Source organism: Chiloscyllium plagiosum, unplaced genomic scaffold (assembly GCF_037043375.1).
Source record: "Chiloscyllium plagiosum isolate Xiang-an unplaced genomic scaffold, Cpla_swu_hap1 HiC_scaffold_34, whole genome shotgun sequence".
NCBI lineage: Eukaryota > Metazoa > Chordata > Chondrichthyes > Orectolobiformes > Hemiscylliidae > Chiloscyllium > Chiloscyllium plagiosum.
Genome location: NW_028270172.1, coordinates 47,817,981 through 47,837,813, shown reverse-complemented (window position 1 = coordinate 47,837,813; position 19,833 = coordinate 47,817,981). Strand labels below are relative to the sequence as shown.

Below are 19,833 nucleotides of genomic sequence, written 5' to 3'. Positions count from 1 at the left end.
ATGGCAGGTTGCCATGGGGCGTGGAGCAGTGTTGGAAACAGGAGTGGATCAGGGTGTTCTGGAGGGAACAGTCCTTTAGAATGCTGACAAGAGAGGGAGAAAGAAATATATCTTGCTGGAAGAGTACAGCACAGGAATAGGCCCTTCAACCCACCAGATCTGTGCCAACAAGATATAATGTTTAGATTAGAAATTGCCCGTAGTGTTAGGTGAAGGGGTAAATGTAGGAGAATGGGTCTGGGTGGGTTACGCTTCGGCGGATCGGTGTGGACTTGTTGGGCTAAAGGGCCTGTTTCCACAATGTATGTAATGTAATCTAATCTAATCTAAATCAGAATCCCTGCAGTGTAGAAACAGACTATTTGGCCCAACAGTGCACACTGACCCTCCGAAAAGTAACACACCCAGACCCATATCCCTCTGACTAACGCACCTAACACCATGGGCAATTTAGCCTGGCCAATCCATCTGACCTGCATATCTTTGGATTGTGGGAGGAAACCAGAGCACCTGGAGGAAACCCTCGCAGACATGGGGAGAATATGCAAACTCCACACAGACAGACAGTCAGCCGAGGCTGGAATCAAACCCGGGTCTCTGGCACTTTTGAAGATCTCGACCCATGGGAAGGGTCCCTCGGTTCCACGATCGGTCAAATAAACACTAGCAATTTGGTCTGGTTCTGCACGATTTCAAACTTTATTATCACGGCCAGGCTTAGGTTGTGCAGCAACACCGATGTTAAACACTTCTGTGTTCCTAGGAGAAAGCTGCAAAAATGGCTTAAACAAAGACAATTTTTATACTGTTTTTGAAAAATAGTACAGCCTTAATTACAGAACAAATCAAATAAAATTTAATAAAATGACATTATAGACATAAGGTTAAGCCAATGACATTTCCTGGGAACTAACTTTGTTTTGCACGTTTTATCTCTCGGCACCTGCGTCTCCAAGGTTAGCTAAAATGATTAGTAATGTCCTATTTAGCTTAGTTAATTCCATACTGTGAAGGAAGCATTGTCTGCTAATTTTTGGTTCAGTTAGTTAAAAGCCGTTTTAAACAGCATTGTCAATTTGCAGCCTCAAAGCCATTTTGTTACGTTACTTGCATTAAGAAGCCATTTTGTTAATAAGGGCACATATTAACAAAATAGCCAGACAATAGCCTAAATCCAGATTTTAGATCCTCGCTGTGAGACTGCATTGAGCCACCGTGCCCCCTCCATATTGTTCTAAACTAATTACCTGTCTGCAAGTAGTCTATATCACTCTATTCCTTGCCTGTTTGTCAGTGATAGAAACGGCAGCTTGTGATCCACTGGATACAAATGCTGGTGGGTGGAAAGTCAGGACTAGGGGGAATCCTATCATTGTTGTGAGATAGAAGAAAAGGGGCGAGGGCAGAAATGTGGGAAATAGGTAGGTTACAGCTGAGGTCCTTGTCAACCATCGTGGTAGGGAATTCCCGATTGAGGGAAAAAATGAACATTTATGAGACCTGCCTGCATAAGGAATCATTGTCAGAATAGTTATGATAGAGACTGAGAAACTGAGAGAATAGAATGGAGTTTTTATGAGAGGCAGACTGTGAGGATATATAGTCCAGGTAACTGTGGGACTATATATTGCAGTAGATATGAGGCTAGCTTCTAATCTTTTGCTCTCTGCTCAAGCAAGGTCTTAGATTTATCCTTCGCCATAATGAATTTTGGACAACGCATGACGTTGAACTCTATTTCAGTCACCTTTATGCCTATTTCTTTGAATAAGAATCTTCTCCCTATCTCTTCACCTATCTCCAACACTCTCCTTCCACTTGGACTCCTCCCTCTGGCCTTTTACCTGCAGTTGACCTGTTCATTGAAAACTTAGAGTCACTTATAGAAAGCTTATAGAGCATGGAAACCGACCTTTCAGTCCAACACGTCCATGTCAACCAGGTTTCCCAAACTAAACTAGTCCAATTTGCCAGCATTTGGTCCATATCCCTCTAACCATTTCCTATTCATACACCTACTCAAATAGGTTTTAAATGTTGTAACGGTACCTGGCAGTTGTAACGGTATCTGGCAGTTAATTCCATATACGAGCCATCCTCTGTGTGAAAACGTTGTCCCTCAGCTCCCTTTCTCCTCTCACCTTAAAGTTATGGCCTCTAGTTTTGAACTCCCAAACTATTCGTGTGACATCAGTTGCCTTAATTTTTTTTGGCCCGTCACCCATTTGAACCTATCTCCCTCTGAACTGACTGCTCTCCATGCTCTCAAATCCCCCAACTCTGACTTTGTAATCAAGCCTGCCAACAAGGTTGTTGCTGTCTGGCATACTGACCTCTACATTATAGAGACTGAGCGCCAGCTCTAAAACACCTATGTCCCCAGACCATGGGCTCACCATAAACATCAGAATGTCCACAACAATGACCAATCTCATCCTATGTGAGGGCATCCCCCAACAGATTCTGACTTCAGACTGTCCGCAACAATCACAAATCTCATCGTATTTGGGGTTCTCCCCCAACAGATTCTGAGTTCATAGTCCCTCAACTGAATACCTTCTTCCCAATATCCAAAAACAGGACTGACAGAACTACAACACTGACACAGTCTCCTGATCATCGCTTTCCACCCCTGCTGCATCTGCATCTATTGGATCAATAGCTGCCATTTACTCCACCACCAGCAGGATGTCACCATCATCTATGCCACAGAGACAAAACACAGACTAAAATGACCCTGGGCTTCTAGTTCTCTGCCACTCAACACATCACTGTGTTCCCTGGTCAACATTTCTATAATGAACCTGCTATAGTGCTCCAGCAAGGCATAACACAAGCTGGAGAAATAGCATCTCAGGTCTGGCTTTGGGCACCCTGCAGCCTTCAGGACTAATATTGAGTCCAGTAATTTAGTTTCTTTAGGATTCTGAGGAGTTTTGACAGTTATAGAGTCCGTTTTTATTTCTTTTCTGCAAGCATCTAGAACAAGAAAGCACAGTGTAAATATAATGGATCTCCCATTTAAGATGGAGATAGGGAAATCTTTCTTCTCTCAGAAGATCATCAGTCTTTAGAAGTATCTTCCACGGGAAGCAGTGGAAGCTGGATCATTTGATGCAATTATAGCTAAGGGAAGCAAATGTTTGATTCACAAGGGCAACGGGCACAGGCAGGAAAATAGAGTGAAAGATATGATCTTAGTGAATGGTGGAACAAGTCAATTTGGCTGAAGGTCATACTCCTGCTCCAGTTTCTTATAATCTTCATAAATCATCTTGTTATTTAATCTCTCCTGCCCTTCAAACTACCCCAGACATTCCCTTTCTTAATCTTTTCTGTTTCTAAACATGTGACTTTTCAATTTTTTTCCAATTATATAGAATGAAGAACAGTACAGCACAGGTACAGACCCTTCAACCCACCATATCTGCACCAACATGATATCGTTCTAAAGTAATCTTACCTGCCCGCAAATAGTCTGTATCACTCTATTCCCGGCCTCTTTGTGTCTGTTCAAGTGCCTCTTAAACACTGCTACAGTCTCTACTTCTACCATCTCCCCTGGCAACGCATTCCAGGAAACTATCTAAAATGTGTAAAACACTGTTAGAAATAAATTCTCCTTATGTTACTCTTAAATGGGAGATACCTGATTTTTAAACAGTGTCCCATAGTTCTAGTCTCCTCTATTTAAAGGAAATACCTGCTCAGCATCCACCCTTTCAAGTCACTTTATGTTCTTACAGGCTTTCTTATTTCATTCAGTTTAATTGTTCTAAATTCCAATCTGTTCATCATCCATCCTTCACCAAGATGACACCATCGTCCCCAGGAATTTTCACATCTTGACTTCAGCAACAGATGACTAGTGGTGAGATGGTTGTTTGGAATGTCAAATTAATCAACTGTATATTGTTCTGAAAGGGTTGATATTGGGGAGTGCTATATCTGATAGCTGCTCAGAGCACAAACCCGGTGAAGCTTAGTTCTCAACACCATTACTTGACCTTGACGGTAGAAAAAAATTGATTATACATTGGGTATCTGTTTTTAATACCTATTCTCATGGTCTACGTATTGATGGACTTGATTCAATGGGGTTTGATATATTGGAATGATAGGCACTAGACTTTCGGTAGGTATTTTGTGTGAGCCATGGATTTTGTTAGCGAACCTTTGAAAATAATAACATGAATAATTTCCACTCCCAACACTTCCCACCCCCCCCCCACCATGCAAACACAAAAGATCCAACACCTGCCCATTTACTTCTTCCATCCTCACTATCCACAGCCCAGGAGATACCTTCCCCTTGAAGCAGCGATCTATCTGCACTTCCCTCCTAGTATAATGTATTTGCTGCTCACAATGCCTTCTGGTCTACATTGGTAAGACGAAACACAGACTGAGCAACTGCTTTACAAACACCCATGTTCTGTTTGCAGAAATGACCCTGAGCTTCCAGTTGTCTGCCATTTCAACACATGACCATGTTCCAAGGCTAATATCTCTTTCTCAGGCTTGCTGCAGCGAAGCTCAGCACAAGCTGGAAGAACAGTACATCATTTTCTACTTGGGGACCCTGTAGCCATCAATAATTTTATTCGAGGTCAATCATTTTAGCCCTGAGCATCTTCTCCCACGTCCTTAACCCAACTACCAGACACCAGACCTTGCCATCACTGGGCTGCTGCCGCAAATCCATTGTCAGCCTCTAATCGTGCTCATTAGCAGCAATTGATTCTCTCCGACTGATCTTTACCCATTCCTTTGCCTGCCCAGTTATTTTTCCTCTTTCTGGGCTCCACCTCCACCAATTGTTTACTCTTCCACCTTCCATCCACCCCATCTTCAACATATACACCAACCCTTCCTTAACTAAAATCAGTTCTGAAGAAGGGTCACTGGACCTGAATGTTAACGGTTTTCTTTCCGCAGATGCTGCCAGAGCTGTTGAGATTTTCCAGCAATTTGCTTTTGTTTCAGATTTCGATCATCTGAGGTTCTTCAGTCTCTCAATGATTTTCAAACTGTAGTAATTCCCTCTCTATAAGTTCACTTCCTGAGCTGTGATCATAGGTCTGTGTTTTAACTTACCATCCCTTTAAATTTATGCTTTCTCCAACCTAACATATTAATTTAATGATCGGTGTGTCTGTCCTTGCACTAACAGTTTATTTGACCTTAAAATTTATCTTCTTCAATATCAGTAATGTAATTGAGATATTAATGTGAGCAGAGAGTCATACAGTATGGAAAAAGACCCTTTGTCCAACTCGTTCATGCCAAACAGGTTTCCCAAACTGAACTAGTTCCATTCGTGTGCATCTGGCCTGTATGCCTTTAAACCTTCCTATTCATGCATATGTCCAAATGTCTTTTAAATGTGGTATTTAATCTCACATCTACCACTTCCTCTGGTAGTTCATTCCATACATTCACCACCCACTGTGTGTAAAAACAAGTGCCCCTCAGGTCCCTTTTAAATCTTTTCCTGCTTACCTTAAACCAATGCCTCCAGTTTTAGACTTCTGTACCCTGGGGAAAAGACCTTGGCTTTTCACCCTATCTATGCCTCTCATGATTTTAGAAAACACTGTAAGGTCATCCCTCAACCTCCTACACTCCAGACAAAACGGTACCTGATAGTTCAGGTACTGTTACAACATTTAGTAAGCAATCTACCATGCGGAAACTTGTTGAAGGCCTTACTAAAGTCCATGTAGACAACAGACATCTATCTTCTTGGTCACCTCTTACAAAAAAACTCAAAGTTGGAGACATGATTTTCCATGCACAACACCATGTTGGCTATACCTAATCAGTCCTTGCCCTTCCAAATGCATGTAAATCCTCTCTCTCAGAATCCCCTCCACCAACTTACCCAGTATTGACTTCAGGCTCATTGGAATGTAATTCCCTGGCTTTTCCTTGCAGCTTTTCTTAAACAATAGCACAACATTAGCCACCCTCCCTCCAGTGTTCTGGCACCTCACCCGTGGTTGTAGATGACACAAATATCTCTGCTAGGGGCCTCACAATGTCTTCCCTAGTTTCCCACAATGTCCTGACACACCGGATCAGATCCGGGGATTTATCTACCTTTATACGTTTTAAGACCTCCAACAGCTCTTCTTCTGCAATGTGGACTCATTTCACTATAAATTCTGTCTGTAAGAGCTGCTCCTTTTTGAGGTATTTCCTCAAAATTGAGTTGATTTCCTCGAATTTTTTGATCAGTAATTATTGTTGCATTGTTCTGGAACTTGGGAACTTTTGGAACTGTTTCAATGTTGTTGCATTGTTTTGGAGCTTTGGAAAAAATCATAATAACAGCACTTTAAAAGAGGAGGAAGAGAGAGTGCAGGGATCACATGGGAGGTGAAAACAATGGAGCAGTAAACCTGCACAGTTGGGTGTCAAGACGGCTCAGTGGTTAGCACTGCTGCCTCATGGCACCAGGGCCTTGAGTTCAATTTCAGCCTTGGGTGATTGTGTGGAGTTTGCACATTCTCTCTCTCTCTCTCTCTGTGGGTTTCCTCCCACAGTCCAAAGATGTGGAGGTTAGGTGGATTGGCCATGCTAAATTGCCCATAGTGTCCAAGGTTATGTAGGTTAAGTGGATTAGCCATGGGAGCTGCAGGGAGTGAGCCAGGGTCGGTTGATCTTTGGAGAGTCATTGTGGACTGATTGGGCTAAATGGTCTGTTTCCATACTGTAGGGATTTGGACTTTCACGGCTGACTGCCTCTGCAGTTTAGTTTCAAGTATCTCTGCACATGGAGTCCTTTCTAAGGAAAAATAAACAAACAGTGAGATTCATAGCTGACCTTAGTGAAACCTGTGTGGGGGAGGTGACAGCAGGGGAACAGCTAAGTGGCCATATTTTTTTGAATATGGCCACCTGTTTTCTTTGTAAGTCTACAATAGTGAGTAGAGTGGGTTTTTTTTGATTATATCTTGAGATCTGTCTTTTGATTAAACTTTAAGAATATGAAAACATAGGTACTAAGTTATCCTGGAGCAGTGTTTTTAGAGCAGGAAGACAGTGCTATTTTCTGGGTCTGTAGATTTTTAAGATGCAAAAATGGCCTTTCATAGGGTGATATGCTGTTCCTGTCAGATGTGGGAGAGTAGGGAGAGTTTCCATGTTGCTGATGATTATGTCTGCAGGAAGTGCATTTGGTCGCGAATCCTATCAGATCACATGGATCAGTTGGAATGGCAGTTAGGGTCAGTGAGGAATTTACAGGAGCTAGGGGCATGTGATGGATGTCAGTTGCAAAGTAGAAAAACCACAGATGCAGTCAGGTAGGGGGTAACCTTTAGGAAAGTTAGGAGAGGGAGGCAGGTAGGGCAGGAATCTCCTGTGGCTATCCCCATCTCAAATGAGTATGCTGTTTTGGAAAATATGGTGGGCGGGGGGGGGGAAATGATGGACTCTCAGGGAAATGTAGCACTGTAGTTTCTGGTACTGAGGTTGGTTCTAACGAAATGAGGGGTACGCCAAGTTCCAAGTGATCGATCGTGATAGAGGATTCTCTAGTCAGAGGCACATCAGACCTTTCTGCGGCCAACAGCAAGATTTCAGAGTGGTGTATTGCCTCCCTGGGCCAGGATCAAGGATATCTCAGAGAGGGTGGAGGAAGTCATTGTACATATTGGAACTAACAACATACGAATAGAAAAGGATAAAGGTTCTGAGGAGAGAATGTAGGAAATTTGGCAAGAATTTTAAAAAAAAAAAAGGTCCTTGAGGGTAATAATATCTGGATTACTACCAGGGCCACCAGCTAGAGACAGTAGGATTAGGAGGATAGAGTAGATGAATGTATGGCGGAGAAACTGGTGCAGGGAGAAGAATTCACACCTTTGGACTATTGGAATCTCTTCTGGGGTAGAAGTGATCTGTGGAAGCAGGACTGATTTCACCTGAATTGGAAGGGAACTAAATGCTGGTAGAGGATTCTAACTTACCAGACATAGACTAGGACTGCCATAGGGCTTAGATAGAGAAAAGCTTTGTTTTTAAAAGTGGACAAGAAAATTTTCTGATTCAGTATGTGGATGTATCTACTACAGAAGGAGTAAAACTTGATCTACTCTTGAGAAGGCTGGGCAGGTGACTGAGGTGTCAGTGGGGAAAGACTCTGGGGCCAGTGATCATAATGCTGGTGGAAGGATTTGCTCGAGCTGCTCAGGAGGATTAAAACTAGTAAGCAAGGGTGGGACCCAGGGAGATAGTAAGAAAAGAGATCAGTCTGAGACTGGTGCGGTTGGGAAAAGGAGCAAGTCAAACAGTCAAGGCAGACAGGAACAGAGATCGAAGTAGGACTGATAAATTAAGCTGCACTTATTTCAATGCAAGAGGCCGAACAGGTAAGGCAGAAAAACTCAGGGCATGGTTGGGAACATGGGACTGGGATATTATAGAGATTACAGAGACATGGTTCAGTGATGGACAGAACTGGTAGCTTGATGTTTCAATGTACAGATACTATGGGGCAAGACAAGATGGGGAGTGATGTATTTGACAGGGATAACATTATGGCTATACTTAGATAGAATATACCTGGGAGTATGTTCAGGGAGGTTATTTGGGTAGAACTGAGAAATAAGAAAGGGATGATCACCTTATTGGGATTGTTCTATAGACCGTCCTCAATAGTCAGCGGGAAATTGAGAAGCAAATTTGTAAGGAGATCTCAGTTATCTGTAACAATAATAGGGTTACGGTAGAGGATTCTAACTTACCAGACATAGACTAGGACTGCCATAGGGCTTAGATAGAGAAAAGCTTTGTTTTTAAAAGTGGACAAGAAAATTTTCTGATTCAGTATGTGGATGTATCTACTACAGAAGGAGTAAAACTTGATCTACTCTTGAGAAGGCTGGGCAGGTGACTGAGGTGTCAGTGGGGAAAGACTCTGGGGCCAGTGATCATAATTCCAGAACTCAACACAGTATTCCAATAGTAGCCTAACCAATGACCTGTACAGCCACAACATGACCTCCTAACTCCTATATACAATGCGCTGATCAATAAAGGTAGGTATACCAAATGCCTTCTTCACTATCCTGCGACTTCACTTTCAAGGAACTATGAGCCTGCATTCCAAGGTCTCTTTGTTCATCAACACTCCCCTGGACCTTATCATTAAGTGTATAAGTCCTGTCCTGATTTGCCTTTCCAAAATGCAGCACCTCACATTTATCAAAATTGAACTCCATCCTTGGGCCACCGGCCCATCTAATGAAGGTCCCGTTGTACTCTGAGGTAACTTTCTTTGCTGTCCACTACACCTCCAATTTTGGTATCGTCTGCAAACTTACAACCATATGTCACATCTTCACATTCAAATCATTTTTAAAAAAATGATTAAAAGTAGTGGACCCAGCACTTACTCTTGTGGCACACCACTGGCCACAGGCAACCTTGCACCACCACCCTCTGCCTTCTACCTTCAAGCCAGTTCTGTATCCAAATGGCTAATTCTCACTGTTACATGTGATCTAACCTTGCTAACCAGTCTAACATGTGGAACGCTTTACTGAAGTCCACGACCACCACGTGCCTCACCTTCATCAATCCTGTTTGTTTTTTTTTTGAAGTAACAATCAAGTTTGTGAGACATGATTTCCCACGCACAAAGCCATGTTGACTATCCCTAATCAGTCCTTGCCTTTCCAAATATATGTACATCCTGTCGCTCAGGATTCCCTCCAACAACTTGCCCACCGTCAAAGTCAGCCTCTCTGGTCTATAGTTCCCTGGCTTTTCCTTACCACCCTTCTTAAACAGTGGCACCACATTTGCCAACCTCCAGTCTTCCGGCACCTCACCTGAGACTATCGATGATACAAATATCTCAGCAAGGGGCCCAGCAATCACTTCTGTAGCTTCCCACAGAGTTCTTGTGTACACCTGATCAGGTCCTGGGGATTTATCCACTTTTATGCATTTTAAGACATCCAGCACTTCCTCCTCTTGTTATATGGACATTTTCACGATGTCATTATTTATTTCCCCAAGTTCTCCATCTTCCATGACCCTTCCCCATCGTAACCATGGATTCAAAATACTCACTTCGTATCATGATCACGATCCTTCTGAGCCTAGTCAGGATTATTTGCTTTTGTTTCTAATTTTGAGCATCCTCAGTATTTTCGCCTTCGCGCAGTAAGGACAATGCAATAAAACTACGAAGAAACGATTTCTTTCGACGATTGGGGCAACGAGTTCTCCACCAAAACTGAGTCGAGCGGCACGTTAGGCGCAAGTCACGCGCCACCGCCTTCCCCTCGCGCCCAGCCGCAAACTGAACGCTCTAGGCCCCTCCCCCTAAACCAACTCCTCACTCCGTCACCGCCCCACCCCCAAAGAGACATCCCCCATGGTACCGCCCCCTGCCCAATCAATCCCCCCCACACCCCTATGGTCCCGCCCCTCCCCGCGCTATCAATATTCCACACCCCCCCCCCCCCGGTACCCCGCCCTTGCAGCATTTCCCCTCCCCCCCCCAACACCGCCTCTCATTCTCTTCCCCTTAACTCCGCCCTGGTGTTATTCCCGTCGCCGCCGATAGGACCTCTCTGAGTGACGTCAGTCTCGCGTGCCCATTCACAGTGTGGTGTTTCCGCTGGCTGTATGACCCTGCTTCCCCCTGAGGCGGTAACTACTACCTGCCGTGTCAAAAGCGCCTGAGGTAGGCCGCATCACGTCGTTCACTGTGGAATTGGGAAAGTGACAGGCGAAGATCATCTTTGCACAGAGAGAGATTGCCATGGAAGTCTGGCACTGACAAAATTTGTAGCCTAAAGTTAATTTGAGATAGAGGATTCTAAGACTGAATGAAAATGAGCCGATGTCACTTTACTCATGAAATTTGTTGAACTTCACAAGTGAAACTCGTTGTTGTAGTGTCCGGTTGAGCCAGTTAACACGTGGAGTTACCCAGCAAGCGACTTCCACTTTGCTGGTAAACTTCTGATCTGAGCTTAGCTTCAGGTTTAAAACTTCCCGAGACGTGGAACCTGTTTAAACGGTAATTCTTGCTCCATGTTTATCAGTTACACAGTCGATTGTTGCACTATTTTACAGATACTGCTATTATATCTTCTCAAGATAAGTCCTTGTGGTCGACATTTTAAATTTAGCTGTTTTTGCTGCTGGAGAGTGTTGTCTGGTTTAGTCTTGGTGGAGTCAATGCTGTAAAACTAACTTCATCATTTACATTTATTGGTTTATTTCACCATTATACGTATTTTTAATTTTCAGACTTTGTCTCGTCATTTTTAATTTTCAGACTTGTCTCTGCCAGCAGTGATTGACCTGTTGTACAGTGATAGTACAGTACGCTATTATGGAAATAAAATACTATGAATGCTGGCGTGGAGAAACTCAGGTCTGACAGTGTCTGTGGTGAAAGTAAGAGACTTAATGTTTTGAATCTGGTATAAGAGTTATTCCAGACTTGAAATGTTAACTGTTTCTCGACATGGATGCTGTCAGACCTAAGTTCCTCTTGTATTCCACTTCTTATTGTACACTGTAACATTCTCAAAAGGTGTTTTTCATTGTTTGTGGCATCAGATGAATGATAGTTAAGCTTAACAGATAAATAAAAAATACAATATCTTGCAGTAAATGTTTTGGTTTCAAAATGTACCATTGATTTGTGAGGAAAAGAAAAGAATCACTGCAAAATATTCATTGCTGAATACAAATAGATCAAACCTATTTAATTATTATGAAAACATCTAAAGCAACTTAGAGAACTAAATATTCCATAATATTTGACTTTTAGAAGGGACAGGCAAAATGGAAATGGCTAGTTCTCCTTGTATTCTGTGAAATCTAACCTTGCTAACTAGTCTCCCATGGGGAACCTTGTCGAACGCCTTACTGAAGTCCATATAGATCTCATCTACCACTCTGTCCTCATCAGTCCTCGTTGTTACTTCTTCATAAAAACTCACATCAAGTTTGTGAGACATGATTTCCCACACACAAAGCCATGTTGACTATCCCTAATCAGTCCTTGCCTTTCCAAATACATGTACATCCTGTCCCTCAGGATTCCCTCCAACAACGTGACATCATACTCACTGGTCTATAGTTCTCTGGCTTGTCCTTACCACCCTTCTTAAGCAGTGGCACTACATTAGCCAACCTCCAGTCTTCTGGCACCTCACCTGTGACAATCGATGACACAAATATCTCAGCAAGAGGCCCAGCAATCACATTTCCAGCTTCCCACAGAGTTCTAGAATATACCTGATCTGGTCCTGGGGATTTATCTACCTTTTATGTGTTTCAAGACATCTAGCACTTCCTTCTCTGTAATCTGGACATTTTGCAAGGTGTCACCATCTATTTCCCTACATTCTAGATCTTCCATTTCCTCTTCCACAGTAAATACTGATGCAAAATATTCATTTAGTATTTCTCTATTTACATTGGAATCCTCTAAATTTTCCAAAGAAATTATGTAAACTAATTATGCAGGAAAAGTCACATTGTTGAAAACATTCTTAACTTCTGAGTAAATATTAAACTGAACTCATAGGTTGCTTGCACACCTCAACTACACCACCCAGAACCTGCCCTCATCTTGTGCCTCCCCTGGTGTAATAGGCATGCAATCAGCATACATTCTTTTGAGGCATAGAAATCTGATAGAGCGGTTGCCACATGGCAGATGCATTAAAAGATACTCTGAAATTGAAAGGAGAGGCTTGTAATATTGCCAAATAAAATATTGTAAAGGAGAATGAAGAAATTGACAGGGAAAGAGTAAAGAGAATATAACAGACTATCATAGATTATAAGCATTTCTATAGATATAAAAAACAGGTATTAGTAGGGTAAATTTGGTCTTTCAAATGGAAAAATCTCTGTTCTGTTAAGGAAGTGGTAGAGACACTATGCTAATACTTTGAAGCAGTCCTGAAGCTAGAAGGTGCAAAAAACATCCTGGGGAAAAATGGAGAATAGGTCTAAGGGAGAAAAAGGAATTTAAATACATCAGGTTTAAGTTAATAAATTCTAAAGAAAGTAATGGGGCACTTAGTGGTGATAAATAGCTGGTCGTGTCATTTCGTGGCTAGTTGATGTTCATGTATGCGGATTGTTAGCTGTCTTCCTGTTTGTCCTATATAGTGTTTAGTGCAGTCCTTGCATGGTATTTTGTACACTACATTCGTCTTGCTCATGTTGGGTATCGGGTCCTTCGTTCTGGTGAGTTGTTGTCTGAGCGTGGCTGTTGGTTTGTGTGCCGTTATGAGTCCTAGGGGTCGCAGTAGTCTGGCAGTCAGTTCCGAGATGCTCCTGATGTATGGTAGTGTGGCTAGTCCTTTTGGTTATGGTATGTCCTCGTTCCGTGGTCTTTCTCTTAGGCATCTGCTGACGAAGTTGCGCGGGTATCCGTTTTTGGTGAATACCTTGTATAGGATACCATGCAAGGACTGCACTAAACACTATATAGGACAAACAGGAAGACAGCTAACAATCCGCATACATGAACATCAACTAGCCACGAAACGACATGACCAGCTATCCTTAGTAGCCACACGCAGACAACAAGCAACATGAATTCGATTGGGACAACACTACTATCATAGGGCAAGCCAGACAGAGAACAGCCAGGGAATTCCTAGAGGCATGGCATTCATCCACAAACTCCATCAACAAAGACATCGACCTGGACCCAATATACCAACCACTACAGCAGACAGCTGAAACTGACAACCGGAAGCGGCAGGGACAGACCACTATAAACACCGGGGGAAACATCAAAGAAGCGCTTCGCAGGAGGCTCCCAAGCACTGATGATGTCGCCTAGCCAGGGGACGAAACGTTTGCAACAAAAACTTCCAGCTCGGCGAACAGAACCATAACAACGAGCACCCGAGCTACAAATCTTCGCACAATCTTTGAATATTATTAGTATCTTCTGCCATAAAGACTGATGCAGAATATTTTTTAACCATTCTGTTGTCTGACTTACCATTATTTTCCCCAATCTAATTTTGATGGGCCATATGTTCACAGTTGCCTTCAGAAAAGCTCTTGCTATGTATTTTTGTGTTATTTGCTAGTTGGCTCTCATAGTTTCTTTTTGGTCATCTTTTGTTGACTTTTACAATGTTCCAATGCTCCGGTTTACTACTAATATTTGCCACATTGTTTGTCTTTTAATTCAGTTGATTTCCTTAACTTGCCTGGTTATCGACAATTGGTATACCCCCCCTTCCTAGAATTCTTCTTTCTCACTAGAATGCATCTTTGCTGTGAGTCATTAAGTTCTTTTTAAAAATAAAAGCAAAATACTACGCTGAAAATTTTGAAGCAAACTAGAATGGTGGAGAAACTCAGCAGGTCTGACCATAAATGTGGGATGATGTACTTTGGAAGAAACAAGATGAGGGAGTATTTAATGACTGGCAGGACACTGGTTAGCTTCGAGGAACAGAGGGATATTGGAATAATTATTTACAAATTCCTGAAGTCGGCAGAACAAGTAAATAGGATAGTTAAGGCATATTACTTTCATCAGTTGTGGCATAGAGTATAAGAGCAAGGACGTAATGTTGGCGTTGTATAGATCATTGGTCAGGCAACTGGCGTACTGTGTGCAGTTCTGGTTGTGACAGCACTAGAAGGGGTCCAGAGAAGGTTCATCAGGATGTTGCCTTTGGATGGGGAAACTGAGCTATAAAGAAAGATTAGATAGACTTGGATTGTTTTCTTTATAGCAGAAGAAACTGAGGGGAGACGACTTGAGGTATATAAGATGGAGGGGTATAGACAGGATGATTAGCTGTTCCCTTTGGCTGAGGGGTGAATTACAAGAAGGCACAATCTTAGGGTAGGACCGGGACATTGAGGGGGTTTGGGGTAAAACGTTCCTAATCAGTGGGCGGAGAAAATTTGGATTGCACTGTTTGGGAAGTTGGGAGAGGCTGGAAACCTTAAAACTGTTAAAAGATATTGAATGAGTACTTCAAATATCAACATTCAAGGATCTGAGAGAAGTGCAGGAAATTGGGATTAGCGCACTTTTAGTTGTAGTTATGTCAGTACAGACTCGATTGGCCATAGAGTGTATGAATCTGAGAATCATGTATGGAGAGAGAAACAGAATAAACGTTTTGTATCTGGTATGACTTCTTCAGAACTGAACTCTTCAGAATGACCATTTTAAGATGTTTGCCATTGTTCATCAATCATAGTTTCTTCTAAACCCCCTTCCCAGTCCACTCCAGCTACATTGCCCTCATTCTCATTTAAATTTAGCACAGTGGTTTTCAATCTAAGTTTCTCAATCAATTCGTATGATTGCTGAGTAGGACGTAATGGATAAATTTATTGGATTTTCAACAAGGAAGGTGATAGTATGCCACATGAATTTATTTGACAAAGTTTAGACTTTTGGGATTAGGAGCAAATTAGCATGGATTAAAGATTGCCCATGGATAGAAAACTATGTAGGAAGAAATAGACCATTTTGAGTTGGCAGGTTATAATTATTGAGGCACAAAAACGATCTGTTCTTGGGTTTCAGCTGTTTACAACCTATGATAGTGTTTTTCATAAAGAAACCATATCATAACACGTCCAGTCAGGTTGATTAAAATAACTAGATACGGAAACCAAGACCCTTTGGGCTGCAGAGACCTGGATTCAAGTCCCATCTGCTCCAGAGGTTTGTAATAACATCTCTGAACAGGGTGATCTAAGAAAATATAGATAAGGAAACCATGTTGGGACGTATGCAAGCAAATTGATTAACATAATTAGGTAAGGAAACAAAGCTCTTGTGCAATGGTAGTGTCCCTACCTCTATATCCAGAGGCCCAGGTTCAATTCCCACCTACTCCAGAGGTATACAGTTGCAACTCTCAATAAGTTAATTAGAAAATATCTAAAAGTGAAACAAGTACAGTACATGTAAGTTTGTCACTGCTAAATTAATTGGGAAAATAAGAAAATAAAAGCATACATGTTGGGTGGTGGGCAAGCTAATGGCCAGTGGAATGCAATATGAATTTTGTGGGAAGCCGAGAAACTGTTTGCTGGGTCCCTTGCTGAGAGATTTGTATAATTGATTGCCACAGGTGAGTTGCTAGTAGACTGGAGGTTGGCTAATGTAGCGTCATTATTTAAGAAAGGTAAGGAAAAGCCAGACAACTATGCACCAGTGAGCCTGACATCAGGATTTACATATATTTGGAAAGGCTAGGACTGATTAGGGACCGTCAACATGGCTTTGTGTGTGGGAAATCCTGCCTCACTAACTGCATTGAGTTTTTTGAAGAACTGATGGAGGATTGAGAGCAGAGAGATGGATGTTTTGTATATGGACTTTAGTAAGGCACTCAACAAGGTTCTGCATGGTAGACTGTTAAGAAGGTATTCCATGGTTAGCATGGAATCTTGGGATTCCATGATCACATGGAATACAGGGAGAGGTAGCCACTTGGTTAAAAAATTGTCTCGAAGATAGGAGACAGCGTGGTGAGTGGCTTTTTGGACTGGAGGCCTGTGATCAGTGGTGTGCCATAGAGATTGGTGCTGGGTCTATTGCTTTTGGTCATTTATGTGAATCACTTGGATGTGAATATAGGAAGTAAGGTTGGTAAATTTGCAGATGACACCCAAATTGGTGGTGGTGTGTAGCAAAGAAGGTTACCTCAGTATTATGGGATCTTGATCAGATGGGCCAAGGAATGGCAGATGAGGTCTAATCCAGGTAAATGTGAGGTGCTGCATTTTGAAAGGCAAGTGAGGGCATGAATTTTCCATGGGGAGTGTTGCTACACAGAGACCTTGGAGTGCACATTCATACTTTCCTTGAAAGTGGAGTTGCAGATAGACAGGTTAGAGAAGAAGGTGTTTGTTGGTTAGTGCGTTGCGTATAGGAGTTGGGAGGTCACGTTTTGGCTGTACAGGACTTTGGTTAGGCCACTTTTGGAATATTATGTGCAGTTCTGGTCTCCCTCCTATCGGAAGGATGTTGTGAAACTTGAAAGGGTTCTGAAAAGATTGACAAAGATGTAGCTGGGATTTGGAGGGTTTGAGCTGTAGGGAGCGGCTGAATAGCCTGGGGCAATTTTCCCTGGAGTGTTGTAGGCTGAGGTGTGATCTTTATAGAAGTTTATAAAATCATAATGGGTATGGATAGGGTGAATAGTCAGGTCTTTTCCCCAGAGTAAGGGAGTCCAAAACTAGAGGACATAGGTTTAAGTCAGAGGGAAAAGATTTAAAAGGGACCTGAGGGGCAACATTTTCATGCAGAGGGTGATGCATATATGAAAAGAGTTGCCAGAGGAAGTGATGGAGGCTGGTACAGTGATAATATTTAAATACATCTGGATGGGTACATGAATAGGAAGGGTTTGGAATAACATGGGCCAAATGTTGGCAAATGAGACTAGATTAATTTAGGATATCTGGTCGACATGGATGAGTTGGACCAAAGGATCTGTTTCCATGCTGTACATCTCTATGATTCTAAACGCTACATTGAAACATGAACAAAAGAAAGCAGAATTTAGAATAACGTAACTGACTCAATATAGTAACTATTACTCATTAACTGTTCCAATACAGTAACATCCAATTAATACACCCCTTGGCAAAAAAGTAAATTCAAACACAAATTCTTACCGACAGGAGGGAATAACTTCCAGAGAGAGGTTTCAGAAGAAAGTTAGAGGAGTTCTTTACTGAAGTTTGCAACTCCGCTGGACTCTCATCTTGTGACTGCTACAGCTACAAAAGAGACAAATTAAAATCTGAAGTGGGAGAACTGGCCACTCCCCATCTGTTTTAAACTAGACTCTTTGGTACCTCTGCCTTTACGACCTGTCTTCAAAAAAACCAAAGATAAAATAATCTTTGTCATACTGCTGTTTATATAGCTGCTTGAAAAGTCTGGTTATTTGTCCAGCAACAAGTATCTGGTCTGTGGGCAAGTGACCAGTTGTTGATGATTGGCTCCCAGGTGGCTGAATAGCTTGGGGGTGTGAATGTTCTGGTCAGAAGCAATTGGACTTTTGTGTTTCTGCTCTGCAGTAAAAAGCGTTCTAGCTGGAATGAAGACAGTTTATTTTGCCTCATCAGCTGCTGTAAGCTGTGACTTGAGTAATAAGTCAAAGACCCTTGAGTGTGAACAAGCCACTCTGTGCCCCCTCAAACAAATGAGTGTGTCCGAAAAAGGGAATATTGAGAAACAGCAGTCTGATCAGCGAAAGGATCACCTCAGCAAACCCTGTGGTTGGAACTGAACTATATTCCTTGTGTTCACCTCTGCCCATAATGTCCATTTATTTTTGAGGGGGAGTTTTTGAAATGGTTAGAGTTATATATCAGTTATTCATAACTTAATTTGTTGCTTGAATATATTTATTTTGATAAATAGTAATTTTTTAAAGCACTTTAATCTGGCCTGTGCTTTCTGTCAACTTCAATCTAAAAGATAGTTTAGAAAATTTTGTGTAATTAACTTTTTTGATCACTTGGGAATAGCGGGACTTATAGAACTTAAAGTTGGTGAGTCTACTACTGTTGAAGTCAGGGCATTCCTTGCCCCTATTACTCTGAGTAAAGAAACTACATCTGACGTCTGTCCTATATCTATCTCCCCTCATTTAAAGCTATGTCCCCTCAGGCTAGCTATCTCCATCTGAGGAAAAAGGCTCTCACTGTCCACCCTTTCTAACCCTCTGATTATTTTATATGTCTCAATTAAGTCACCTCTCAACCATCTTCTCTCTAATAAAAACAGCCAGAAGTCCCTCAGCCTTTCCTCGTAAATCCTTCCCTCCATACCAGGCAACATCCTAGTAAGTCTCCTCTGAACCCTTTCCAGTGCTTCCACATCCTTCCTATAATGTGGTGATCAGAACTGTACACAATACTTGGAGTGTGGCCGCACCAGAGCTTTGTACAGTTGCAGCATGACATCATGGCTCCAGAACTCAATCTCTCTACTAATAAAACCTAACACACCATATGCTGCCTTAACCGCACTAACAACCTGGGTGGCAACTTTCAGGGATCTATTACATGGACACCAAGATCTCTCTGCTCATCTACACTACCAAGAATCTTAGCCCAGTACTGTTTATTCCTGTTGCTCCTTCCAAAGTGAATCCGTTCACACTTTTCCGCATTAAACTACACTTGCCACCTCTGTCTAGCTCCTGCAGCTTGTCTATGTCCCTCTGTAACCTGCAACCTCCTTCAGCAACATCCACAATTCCACTGACCTTAATATCATCTGCATATTTACTAACACATCCTTCTATGCCCTCATCTAGGTCATGTATAAAAATGACAAACAGCAATGGCCCCAAAACAGAACCTTGCAGTACACCACTAGTAACTGAACTCCAGGATGAACATTTCCCATCAACCACAGCCCTCTGCCTTCTTTTCAGCTAGCCAATTTCTGATCCAAACCGCTCAATCACTCTCAATCCCATGCCTCCATATTTTGTGCAATAGTCCACCATAGGATACCTTATCAAATGCCTTACTGAAATCCATATACACACCGCGTCAACTGTTTTACCCTCATCCACCTGTTTGGTTACCGTCTCAAAGAATTCAGTAAGACTTGTGAGGCATGACCTACTTTTCACAAAACCGTGTTGACTATCCCTAATCAACTTATTCCTCTCTATAATTATAATTCCTATCTCTTATAACCTTTTCCAACACTTCACCTATAACCGAAGAAAAGCTCACTGGTCTATAATTACCAGAGTTGGCTCTACTCCCCTTCTAGAATATTTGCTATCCCTCAGTCTTCTGGCACTATTTCTG

The 19,833-nt window shown here is 42.1% G+C and overlaps 2 protein-coding genes across 3 annotated transcripts in view; one reads left to right on the top strand and one right to left on the bottom strand.

The window, feature by feature from the left end:
• LOC148141160 (uncharacterized) overlaps positions 1-10,236 on the bottom strand; it is a 68,842-nt gene extending 58,606 nt beyond the window's left edge. Inside the window, exon 1 of the mRNA XM_087978655.1 lies at positions 10,087-10,236. Within this exon, the coding sequence (XP_087834781.1) occupies positions 10,087-10,096 (10 nt within the window). The 5' untranslated portion in view covers positions 10,097-10,236. The remainder of the gene's footprint in view (positions 1-10,086) is intronic.
• A 320-nt stretch (positions 10,237-10,556) lies between these two features.
• Positions 10,557-19,833, top strand: part of rmp24 (ribonuclease MRP subunit p24) — a 63,167-nt gene continuing 53,890 nt past the window's right edge. The window contains exon 1 of one of the 2 annotated variants that reach the window (XM_043719056.2): positions 10,557-10,705. The gene's annotated coding sequence lies outside the window, so the exon portion shown is untranslated. The other variant, XM_043719055.2, reaches the window with a different exon arrangement.